The following is a 12,001-nucleotide window of genomic DNA, read 5'->3' as shown; positions in this document are numbered from 1 at the left end:
ATTATTCTGATGGTTCTGTGCTGGTTCTGCTGGTTTTGTTGTGGTTTAGTTTTTTTGACATGTTTTTGGTTCTTTAAATAGGAAAACAAACTTCTTGACATGTTACTCTTACATTATAATGCCATCAAATGGACCAAAACTTTGGCATGCATCAAATGGAGATCCTATAAATCCCCCAATCATGAGAAGAGCACCGGGTAGACCAAAGAAAAAAAGGAACAAGTCCAATGACGAGTCAAAAGGTTCTAACAAACTACCAAGACAGTTTGCAACTGTGAAATGTAAGAACTGTGGGAAGCTTGGCCACAACACGAGGACATGCAAGGGTAAAAGTGCAGCAGATAGAGAGATACCAAAAGGTGGAAATAACATCAACAGAACAAAGAGAGCAAAGACAACAAGGGTTGGAGGTGATGAGGGAGAAACACCAACAATTTTATCTCAAGATTCACAAGCTCCACAAATTCAAGATTCACAAATCAATTGAAGACACGAAACTTGTGATTTTTATTTTGGTTATTATGAATATGTAATCATACTTGGACCTATATAATTTGGTGACTATGAATATGTACTTTTATTTTGGTTACTTGTGAAGGAACAATTTTATTTTGTAATGCATTAGTATGACCTTTTGTTGGACTTAAGTTATGGAACGATTATTTTGTAATGCAGTAGTATGTAATGATGGAATGATATCAAAATTCTAACTTCAGATTATGGACCAGATTATTCTGAAAAATTGTTTTGATTATTGTCATTATTCTGATTATCAAATTTAGGTTCAAAAATTGGAATATTGTTCTGATTATTTTGACCAGATTATTCTGATTATCAAATTTAGGTTCAAAAATTGGAATATTGTTCTGATTATTTTGACCAGATTATTCTGATTATCAAATTTAGGTTCAAAAATTGGAATATTGTTCTGATTATTTTGACCAGATTATTCTGATTATTTCAAACAACTGCAAAATTGTTTTACCAAATTTTATTTATACAATGATATCAAATTGAGTTATTAACATGTAAAAATAGACAATCAAATTACAATAATACTAATTTCATTTGATTATATTAAACAATTACATTACATTACAATTTCAACCATAAACACCCTAAATTACATCATTACAAAACACCCTTAATCCAATCATTTTAATTACTTCAACATTACAATAACCAAAAGAACAATAATCAAAAGCCAGGAAAGTGTCAGAAAGCCTTTCATTCGTTTCAACTTCAACTTCATTTCATCATCACAATTTTTGTCACATTGTCTTTCTTCTTGAATTCATCAATCCTTTTCATCAAAGACATAATAACTTCTTTTGCACGTTCTGTCATTGGCTCATCAAACCAATCAAAAAAATTGCAAGATTTTTTACCCTGTAACTAAACATAACAACAACAAAAATTCCAGAATACGTAAGCAATACAGAAAACAAATTTAAATAAATAAATTCCAGAATTTTGATAAATAGTTTACCTTATAAAATCCACAACCATGAAACCTTCGACCTGGATTTTCAGCCGTCCAAGAAGTACACAAAGGAGATTCAAGTCCACACAAACATTCTCTTCTTCTAATTCTCAAATGAGAATTGTTGCTTGTAACTGAATACGAATGACAAGACATTCTTTTCCCAAAAAAACAGAGAACAAGAGAAGAAACAACGAAATACAAACGAAGAAGAAACGAAACACAAACACAAACACAGGACGAACACCAATATGAAGACGATGAAGAAGAAGAAACACAGAACGAACACCAACACAGGACGAAACACAAACACCAACACAGGACGAACACGAACACCAATACGAAGACGATGAAGAAGAAGAAACACAGGACGAACACCAACACAGGACGAAAAACAAACACGAACAGAGGACGAAAACCAACACGGAACACGAAGACGGTGACCAACAATGAAGAAGAAGACGAAATCGGAATCTGTTTAAGATGAAGAAATCGAAATCGAAATCGATTTGGGAGCTTTTGAATTGGGGCTGTTTGTTGAACGATATGCTTCTGGTTCAATTTAGGGTTCATTTTCTTTTAATTTAATTATAACAAATAAATTTTATTTGTAATAATAATTTTTAACAATTATAATAATGATTTTAAAAATATAAATTATATTTTTTTAATTAGAAATAATATAATAATAAGTTTATTCCACGTATGCGTCTGCCACGTCAGCTTTTTATTGACACATCATTAAAAAAATGACAACTCATCATGATTTGGACTCAAATTCTGTTTGGGGGACTAAAACTGGGGAGAAACAAAATGGGGGGACTACTTTCAATTTTCACCTATAATAGGGGGACCAAAAGTGCAATTAAGCTTAAATAATATATATTTTTTATAAGTATGAGTCTAATCTATTTAAATTAATAGATTTTAAAAAAAGTATGTACTTTCCTTTTTATTAAATAGATTAGGGCAGACCAAACTTTACGTAAGTCAAACCATATGCCCTTGACAAATACCCTAACCTATTTCCACCCCTATTTGCAATATCCTGTTTCAAATTAGTTTTTTTCCTTTTATTTCAAGTCAAGTATAGGCTCATGTATTTCTTCAGCTATAAGCTCATATTTTGGTTCAGTTACATGCTCAGGATTCAAATCTTTTGCCATTGAATGTTTGAATTTAGCTTCAACCATAACTAACTATAAATATTTAACACAAATTAAAACTCAATTATGCAGAAAACAAACAGTTTTGTACTGCATTAATACCTATCGAATGCGTGAATTTGGTAGTATTAAATTTTTAAAAACACCCTACCAGATCCCAGAATTCGATACAACCAAGTACATAACTTCAAAAGCTTTAACAACCAAAATGACAATAAGGAAGATTTTAAAACTATATTACCTTTACGATGAAAAAAAATATAGTTGATTATGCCAATGCATAGAAGAATGAAGTTTTTGACCTCCAAAAACATAAAAATAGGTGAAGAATTTGAGGTTGAATGTTAAAGAAGAAGTGTTTGATGAGAAAATTGACAATGATTTTATATTGATGACAATGAGATGCTCATATCTATTAATTTAAGTTACCAAACCCGACCTAGACGTTGGGATCTAGTAAAGGGTAAACATAGAAATTTAAGGGACCTCTGAACAACACTAAAAGATAAACAACTTTCTTGGTTTTGTGATTTGGGCCAATTTGGATGTTTGGGCCTGGATCTACCCACTTGTCAAGCCCTACCAATGTTTCAAAATATTATTTATAATAAAATAAATTAATTTTATTTGATGTAAAAGAAATAATTCTTTATCTTTTATTACTAACCCTCTATCCAAAAGAATACAAAGTTTTTTTTATAGGCTATAATCCAAATTTTTAACAACAAGAATTGTAAAAATAAACAATAAAACTCTAGAAAAAAAGACTTAAGTGCAGATTTGTTTTGTTTTGTTTTTTTAAATTAATTTATGAAATTGGTCCATCTATTTTAAAATCGACAGTTTAGTCTATTTTTTTAGATTTTTAAATCAAAAAATAACGATTAGCGTATTTTAAATAACATGGGATTTAATTCTATGATATAGAATAATTTAGATATATTGATTATTTTATGTCATTAAATAAATTGCAAATATGAAGAAAAAAATTGAATTTAAAAGTTAAACTTTTATAGTATTTTATTTTAATTTTATAAATATTAATTATTCTACGTATTATATAATCTATTATTTAAAACATGTCATATCGTCGTTTTTAAATTAAAAAATAAAAAAAATCAAAATTATTAATTTTTTAAATAAATGAATTAATTTTAAAAATTAATAAAAATAAATGGATTAAAAATGTAATTAAGCTCCACCAAGAAGATGCAAACTTTTTTAGTTAAAGTAGCAAATAAAGCGAACAAGGAAAGGAAGTGAGAAAAGAGAAGCAGCCAAGCAGGAACGGGCCAAGAGAGAGAAGACGGACACCGCATCACGACAACCGTTAAGTTATGGCTCACGAAGTCTGACGTGGCATCATCACAGCCGTTTAACTCACCCAATATTTTTTTTTTTGACGGGGACAAAATCAAATTTCTAGATACTATTTGATTTGTCTTCTCTTCTTCTTTTTCTCTTCCTCTCATTCTCATCTGTCTCTGAATCTCGCATCGAATCCAGCACGAAGTAGCTCACGTCGTTTCACTCTCAATTGCCAGGTAGCTCACGTCGTTTATGTTCGTTCATTAAATTTCTATTTTTCATAGTCGTTGACTATTGCGGTTCCGCGTTTAGATTGTGATTGAAAATCAAAATCAATTTATCGATTCCACTTGTGAATTGGAATGTTTATGTTTGATTTTTTGTACACTTTGCAGGATTAACATTTTCCGCGATTTCACAATTTCATAAAATTTGACGCATGAATGAGTGATTTTGAAGACTTCATTGCTTATTTGATTGATATATTTAGATAATGATGGCTTCAGCTGTTCTCGATTTCGTGAACACTACGATAGATTGGGTTACATATGCTTTAGATGCTCCTTCTGCACGAGCTGTAGTTTTTGGATTCAATATTGGTGGTAATTTTTTATATTATGGACTTCATTATCTTTTACCTTTTACTTTATAGATTATTATTTACTTTATATGCTTATGAATGCAATTAATTAATTTCCTTTGTTTTTACTTTATGTTTGAAGGACATTTATTTATTGAAGTTTTTCTCCTGGTGGTCATACTTTTCTTGCTTTCCCAGAAAAGTTATAAACCTCCTAAAAGGCCCTTGACAAACAAGGTTTGGTGCTATCTCTTTCTCTGTGTGTGAGTGAGTGTATGTGTATAATTTTTAATTTGTTATATGTATTAGTTTTTTTGTTGTTGTTATTTTGTGAATGTGTTACTTTAGATAGGCTTGTGTAGCTTTTTTATGTGAAAAAAAATTTGGCAATTGACATTTGATATATTATCAATAGGATTTTACTTTTCCTGATAGTGACTTTATTTGTTTATTTCATCAAAATGCTAATAGCCTCTAATTTGTATGCGAAGTTTGTGTGAGTATGTTGTGCAGTTTAAAAGTGGTTTCTATTAATGTTTTAGATTTTAGAATTTTTCGGAACACTTATATCTAAATAGAGTAATATACATTTATCTATTGTGGTTTTTGGTAGTTCTATGGATCTAACACGGGGCATCTGTTAATAATTCTTTATGAGGTTTTAGAGCATACAAATCTGATTGATCTTTAGATTTCTTAGGGATGAAAATATGCTCCTCACTTGTGGACTTTAGCTATACTTTTATTGTTGATCATATGCTTTTTTCTGGGGCTTACTTGGGAGTTGGAACAAACTCTTGCTTACATTTGAATTCTGTATGCTTTTGCCTTCAAGTTTTGACAATCAATCAATGAAGCATTTCAGTTTGTGAAGTTTGAATCTAATTGCTATTCCTCCATGGTGGTACAACAGCGTCTATCTTTGTGCTTCATTTGGACTTCTTTTTGGGTTATTGTGTACACCAAGGTTGTGAAATCTGAGAGTCTAGGTAAATTCGTGGAGCCTCTGTAGTAGTGTAGACTCAACCCTTAGACTTGTAAGATTATACTTATCTCTTGGTGGTCATACACCATTTAAAATATGTCAAATTATATTTTTTTTAGTTAAACAATTTGAGAGAGAGACCAAACTGTCGGGTTTTAAAATAGAGAAACTAATTTTGTGAATTGATGAAAATAAAAGAACCAAAACTGCAATTAAGTCTATAATATAGTGTTGAAGTTGTGGGATTTTAGAGAAAAGGAGGAGAGAAAATAATAAGGGTTTGAATATTATTGATAATAGCTTAATGCCGACTTGGTTACAAAAGACTCAATACTAATATCTATTTATAGAGAAACATAGACTCAATCCTAAATCAGGAATAAATCATAATAATAATGATAGATATTCTAAGATATCTCTATGAATATAAATTGATCATAGAAAATAACTCAAGATACTCTAATATAATATAATAGATATTATAAGATATTTTCTAATATTCTAACATATAATACTATCTGGACAACCAAAATTGGACATTTTAATTCCATAATAAACCAAAGTAGCAAAGAACCAGAATGAAGTGTTGTAGACCCATAGTGCATTAGTAATAGATACGATCAAACAAGTGTTATCAATCTTGGGTAGAGGCTCGCAGTGGCCGACCGCAAAAATGGTAGTGGATTTATCATCAAACATAAATTCATTTGTTTTTGAGATGTCAAAAGTGTACAATAAATATAGAAAGTTGTTCCCATAAAGCTGTTCACCAAAAAGTTGTAGAATGAATGCCTTTTTGTTTGTCAACCCATTGGGCATGATCTTTTATGATTAACATTTTAACTTCTGGCACTGTACCACAAGGTTTGGAGTCTTCTCTAGTATTGACAAGATGATGCTTGAATCAGAAAATCCGTCAGCTGACAATCTTTGAGCAATAGTTGCCTCTAACTTTCTTGTCATTGCCTTTAATATTTGTCCTATGATTCCACCCATCTGTCATATATTGAATTACACATTTCGCTAAGATATATTTTCTTAATTCAAATTTATCAAAATGGTAAATTTTCGTTCTTTTTTTCTTTTACTTTTTTGTTTAAAAATTTATGTGGAACTGCTAACCATAACATTCCAATGTTAGTTTTTGTACAATCCAATCTAAGATTCCTTGTGTGCTATTTTGACATTTTCTAAATTTGTGCTTAATTTCTGTAGGAGATTGATGAGCTATGTGATGAATGGGTTCCACAACCCCTTATTCCTTCTCTTGATAAAGATATGCAGTATGAACCACCAGTGCTGGAGAGGTGATTACGTTTTCTCTGGTGGTAGCACCCTCATCTATTTTTCTCATTTTAAATGTTTTACACACGGTAAAATTTATTTTACTTGCGTGCTTTGTTGTCTGAGTTCCTTCCCTGAAATTATCTGGTGTTGTTTTGTACTTGTCAACTTCACTGATTTGGTTGCATTTCCTTGACTTAGATTCAAGAATTTTTTTAGGGTGGGCCCTAGACTGTTAAGTTTGCCCACATTATGACGGAGTAGTCATGGTTTAGTCACGGTTATACGAGAGTTTAAGGTTGTGAGATCAGACCCTACTTGGACCCCACTACTATGGGTGTCTTGTGCGCTGGACGAGACCACCCTTTAGATTCTTAAAATTATTGTTTTACTATCTCGTGGTAAAGAAAATGAGCGTAGATTAAAGGTCCTCCCATGTGATTTCATAGGTTTTCAGATGGCTCCCTTGTTTTCATCGTCACACATTTTCCTAATTGTTAACTTTTATCATAGCATATTAGGAAGCTGTACGTTTTATTTAAGGTTAAAAATAAGGAAGGTTCATGTTAGATTTTTAAAATAGAGGGAGACTAGTATGGGTTACTAGAAGTATTTTTTGTCGAAGTACATTCTCTTCATAAGTTTCTATAATGTGCTCAATTCGTAATGTAAATGAGACATTAGGATGACAATCTGGACACATAAATTACATGCTGAGCTCATAATATGTGTAGGTTAAACAGTAGGTTATTGTGAAAAAAAGCCAATTATCTTTCTTGTTACTCCTAATAACAAAGCATTTCTTATGCAGTGCTGCTGGCCCACATACCATAGTTAATGGTAAAGAAGTTGTTAATTTTGCTTCAGCAAACTATCTTGGATTTATAGGTCATCAAAAGTTACTTGTAAGGAAACTATCCCGTATCAATAATTTGTTTTTCTTCACCTCTGATTTGGTACAATGAATCTATCTATAATTACTTTACATTGTATGATTGTAGGACTCGTGTTCTTCTGCTTTAGAGAAATATGGTGTTGGTTCTTGTGGTCCCCGTGGGTTTTATGGAACAATTGGTAAGGCTCAATTTTGAAGTTTGTTTTTGATGAAATGCTTGTTCCCTTATGATACTTTTCCTCTGCCCAGATGTCCATCTTGACTGTGAAGCGAGAATAGCAAAATTTTTAGGAACACCTGATTCAATTCTATACTCTTATGGACTTTCCACCATGTTCAGTGCTATTCCTGCTTTCTCTAAAAAAGGAGATATAATTGTGGCGTAAGTATGCATAACTTTAAGTATCTGCTATGCATTTTTGTTCAAATTTTCCTCATTTTTTGTCTGATTTGATAACTAAACACCACATATAAAACTATATAGATGGTTTGAAACTTTATTTCTTTATTAGAATTGTGTAAAGAATGAACCAATTTTTTCTCCTTCGACTTTATGTTTCAAAATATAGCAAAATAATGACACTTGGTATCTGCTGATCTGCGGAGGCTTTGTTTATATTACTCTAGTGTTTCAAGCAGGTTCAAGTTTCATATATAATTTTAAATCTTTTAACAGGGATGAAGGAGTCCACTGGGGAATACAGAATGGCCTTTATCTTTCTAGAAGCACCGTGGTATATTTTAAGCACAATGACATGGATTCTTTAAAAGAAACTTTAGAGAAAATTACTTCTAAATACAAGCACACCAAGAATTTGAGGCGGTATATTGTTGTTGAAGCTCTCTACCAGGTATATCTTGTCTACCATGCATGTTTTTTTATTAACTTTACACTTCTATGTTGTGTTTCCAAAAGAGTGCTCACAGCTTTTAGTTGAATGAATTGCTTGCTTCTTCTTGCAACTTGCAATATTGGTAAATCATGTTATATGACTACTATTTCTGCTCAGATAGTAGGGTAATCAACAAATGCAAACTGAAGACATAGATGAAGTATTAAAATACACATTTTGAGCCTATTGGTGTTGTTTTAGGTTGGTGTCTATTGCAATGTCGTTCCTTGAAAGACTATTGCTACTTGCCTTGGTTTTCTCAACTATTCGGACTTGTAATAGTTATTCTTTCTGTAGTTGTCAAACTAACATCTACTATGCCCATATGTCTAGCCCGCGTGACAACTAAAACTGCTTGATAAATAATTGTTGACATATGTTTCCCTGTTAAATTTTCAGAATTCTGGCCAAATAGCACCATTAGATGATATCATTAAACTAAAGGAAAAATATCGGTTTCGTATTTTACTGGATGAGAGCAACTCATTTGGTGTGCTTGGAAGTTCTGGAAGAGGTCTCACTGAACACTACGGAGTTCCTGTATGTACTGAAAATTTCTGTTTGGGTTTGGGTGCATTCACTCACACCAGACCTACTGTGCATACATTCAATTTTGTACTGCTATTTGTGATTTATGATCTTGTGCTGCAGGTTGAGAAGTTAGATCTTATAACTGCTGCAATGGGACATGCATTGGCCACAGAAGGAGGATTTTGCACTGGAAGTGCAAGAGTTATAGATCACCAAGTATGGCAGTCTCATATCTAATATTGATTAACCAATTTGAATTACAAATATACTGAGATAAAGAGAGAGGAAAATTGTAAATGTGGAAATTAAGAGAATTTATTTTTCAAGGCTAGCAATGATCATCAGTATGTTATTGGTTGATGATGGCTATCATCCATTTTCCCCACACTAATGTCTGTGTTTTCAACCTTGGCAGCGATTGAGTAGCTCTGGCTACGTCTTTTCTGCTTCTTTGCCTCCATATCTTGCAAGTGCTGCAATTACAGCAATTGATGTCCTTGATGAAAATCCCAATCTTTTAACAAAGTTGAAGAACAATATTGCTGTGTTATGGAAAGGTAGGCTTTGATTTACTGCTACTTCCACAAACGGAATTGTTTTGGTTAGGCACTTTTGTTTGAGATACATTGGCTACTGCAGGGTTGTCTGAAATACCAAGCTTCACAATTGCCAGTCATCCAGAGTCACCAATTGTTTATTTGAGATTAAAGAAGTCAACGGGTTCTTTGAACAATGACCTACATCTGCTTGAAAACATCGCTGAGCGTGTAAGCAGTGTTGTGTGTAAACGTTTATTTCTTAGTTCTTACTTTCAATTTTGCTAGTACTTAATGTTGTGTTAACAGGTTTTGAAAGAAGATTCTGTATTTGTGGTAACTTCCAGAAGATCAACATTGGACAAGTGCCGTTTGCCTTTAGGAATTAGATTGTTTGTTTCTGCAGGGCATTCAGAGTCTGATCTTCACAAGGCATCTGAATCATTGAAAAGGGTTGCTGCATTAATTTTATAGTTGGTAAATTTTTTATGTAATATTTTCTGGGCTAGCTTAGGGTGACACTATTTTTTGCGTGTTGCTCATTGATACGTGTTAAAGTGGTAGAATAAGATTTATGTTTCTAATTCTGAGTTGGGGAAACGCTTATGAATTCATTTGGATATTTTTCCCGTTTACTTTGCATGTCACCAGTATCAATGTTAAATTATTCATAAGTTAGTTTTTTTTACTATTTATTTTTGATAAGCTAGAAGGTCCTATTTTTTTGTGAATATACATAGGCTAAGCAACATTGTTTCCCTTGTAAGTAAACCATACTTTTCTTATTTACAATGCGTATGCCCCGTTATTGTCTAATTTTATCTAACTAAATTTAGGGTGGTCCAATGATGAACTTGTTGGTTTCAACCGTCTATACCTAATAAAATCCGTGAGGAAAGAATACAGAGGAACAAAGTACCGAGGCCGTACCCAAGACAGGTCGAATGAGATTGTTTGAGTTTCTTCTAGTTTAACATGAGGTTTTGGGTTTAAATATAATTTTGAGGGATAGTTTTGTTGTCTATTGTGATCTTATCCACTCGAATGATTAGTCTCTACATTTGTCTGTAGAGGATACTCATTTATATTCAAAAAGGTAACGAGACAATTCCTAAATTTTCAAAAGACAATTGTAGTCTTTTGCAATGGAATACTTGGACAAATAACTAAACTAATTCTTAAAATAGGTTGTTTAATGTGCACAAGTAAGACGGTCTTGTACTTTATTAATCTAATAGTAGAAACAAGTTCGGTCTTGTACTTTATTAATCTAATAGTAGAAACAAGTTTGGACGTAATGTAAAATTTATTTTAAATCTTCACTTCAATATGTTATTTCTCCTCCCACCCACTTTTATTTGTTTTTTGTTTTCTTTACATGGGTTGGAATGTGTCATTTCAATCCAAGCAAAGTTTAATTTAAATACTATTTTTTATTTTATGTTAAAATTCATCATAATTAACTCATACAATTGCAAAGTTTCGGATTTGAATCCGAGACTGGACATTCAACCTAACAATATTGATATTTATCCGTTGAATTAAGACTTACAGTTGAGTTAGGGTTTTAAAGACAATTTAAATATAGTTCTAAATTTTATAAAAGGCATTCTCATTGTTGTCGGAATTCAAATATGACTTTAAAGAATCATGTAAAAAACTGAACAAATTTATGTCGAACGTGCCTGGCAATATTTTCTATTTTTGTTCGTTTATGAATAAACGTGTAAAGTTTCAAAACAAAATATATAAATATATTTGGGCGATTGTGTAGCACAATATATGATTCATCATAAATTAATGTTTAAAAATTATCCAAAATTTTAATGGTAATTGACGATCCTTTATGAAAGTAAAAGTTTATAGCTCTCTTTGTTTTCTTTTTCAACTGAAACAATGATCGGGTTGACGTTGGTTCGATGAGTTTAGTTTTAAGTGATCTATTTATTTTGTTTTGTTTTTCATGGACCGACATCAATAAGGTTAGTTTTTCAATCCTAAAAATAAAAAGACTATAAACTTCTACTTCCATGAAAACCTAACCACTAGAGTTTTAAATAATTTCTAAATATCAATCCACAATAGCTACTTATCAAACTAATCCACCTCAAATTTTGTCTATTATTTAAACGATAAGTGTTCCACCACAGACCAATACTTTCAAATCATGAAAATTTATATTAATAACCGATAATACTCTTTAAAATTAATAATTCACATCCTAATCATATTTGTCAATAAGACAATAACTTAATAGTTATCATTTCAATACATGATATATATTATTTATTTATCAAACCAATATCTTTCTAAATTATTAATTTAAATCATAAAAAATAA

The 12,001-nt window shown here is 31.5% G+C and overlaps 1 protein-coding gene across 3 annotated transcripts; it reads left to right on the top strand.

Annotated features, from left to right (window-relative positions):
- The first annotated feature begins 4,054 nt into the window (after positions 1–4,054).
- LOC101510976 (long chain base biosynthesis protein 1-like) lies at positions 4,055–10,349 on the top strand. 3 transcript variants are annotated; one of them, XM_004490568.4, is made up of 13 exons: positions 4,055–4,193; positions 4,353–4,559; positions 4,680–4,774; positions 6,738–6,829; positions 7,618–7,711; positions 7,808–7,880; positions 7,951–8,083; positions 8,378–8,552; positions 8,994–9,134; positions 9,246–9,341; positions 9,541–9,682; positions 9,765–9,892; positions 9,971–10,349. In XM_004490568.4, the coding sequence occupies exons 2-13, from the start codon at positions 4,451–4,453 to the stop codon at positions 10,133–10,135; spliced, it is 1,443 nt and encodes a 480-aa protein (XP_004490625.1). In that variant the 5' UTR covers positions 4,055–4,193; positions 4,353–4,450; the 3' UTR covers positions 10,136–10,349. The 3 variants fall into 3 exon arrangements, with proteins under 3 accessions (XP_004490625.1, XP_012568448.1, XP_073221632.1); XM_012712994.3 differs by lacking the exons at positions 4,055–4,193; positions 4,353–4,559; positions 4,680–4,774 and adding an exon at positions 5,504–5,526; XM_073365531.1 differs by lacking the exons at positions 4,055–4,193; positions 4,353–4,559; positions 4,680–4,774; positions 6,738–6,829 and adding an exon at positions 6,867–6,895.
- Positions 10,350–12,001: the final 1,652 nt, after the last annotated feature.

The sequence above is a fragment of the Cicer arietinum genome, chromosome 2, assembly GCF_000331145.2.
Source record: "Cicer arietinum cultivar CDC Frontier isolate Library 1 chromosome 2, Cicar.CDCFrontier_v2.0, whole genome shotgun sequence".
Taxonomy (NCBI): domain Eukaryota; kingdom Viridiplantae; phylum Streptophyta; class Magnoliopsida; order Fabales; family Fabaceae; genus Cicer; species Cicer arietinum.
Note: the sequence above shows the minus strand (reverse complement) of the source record. Positions and strands in the feature narration are given on the sequence as shown.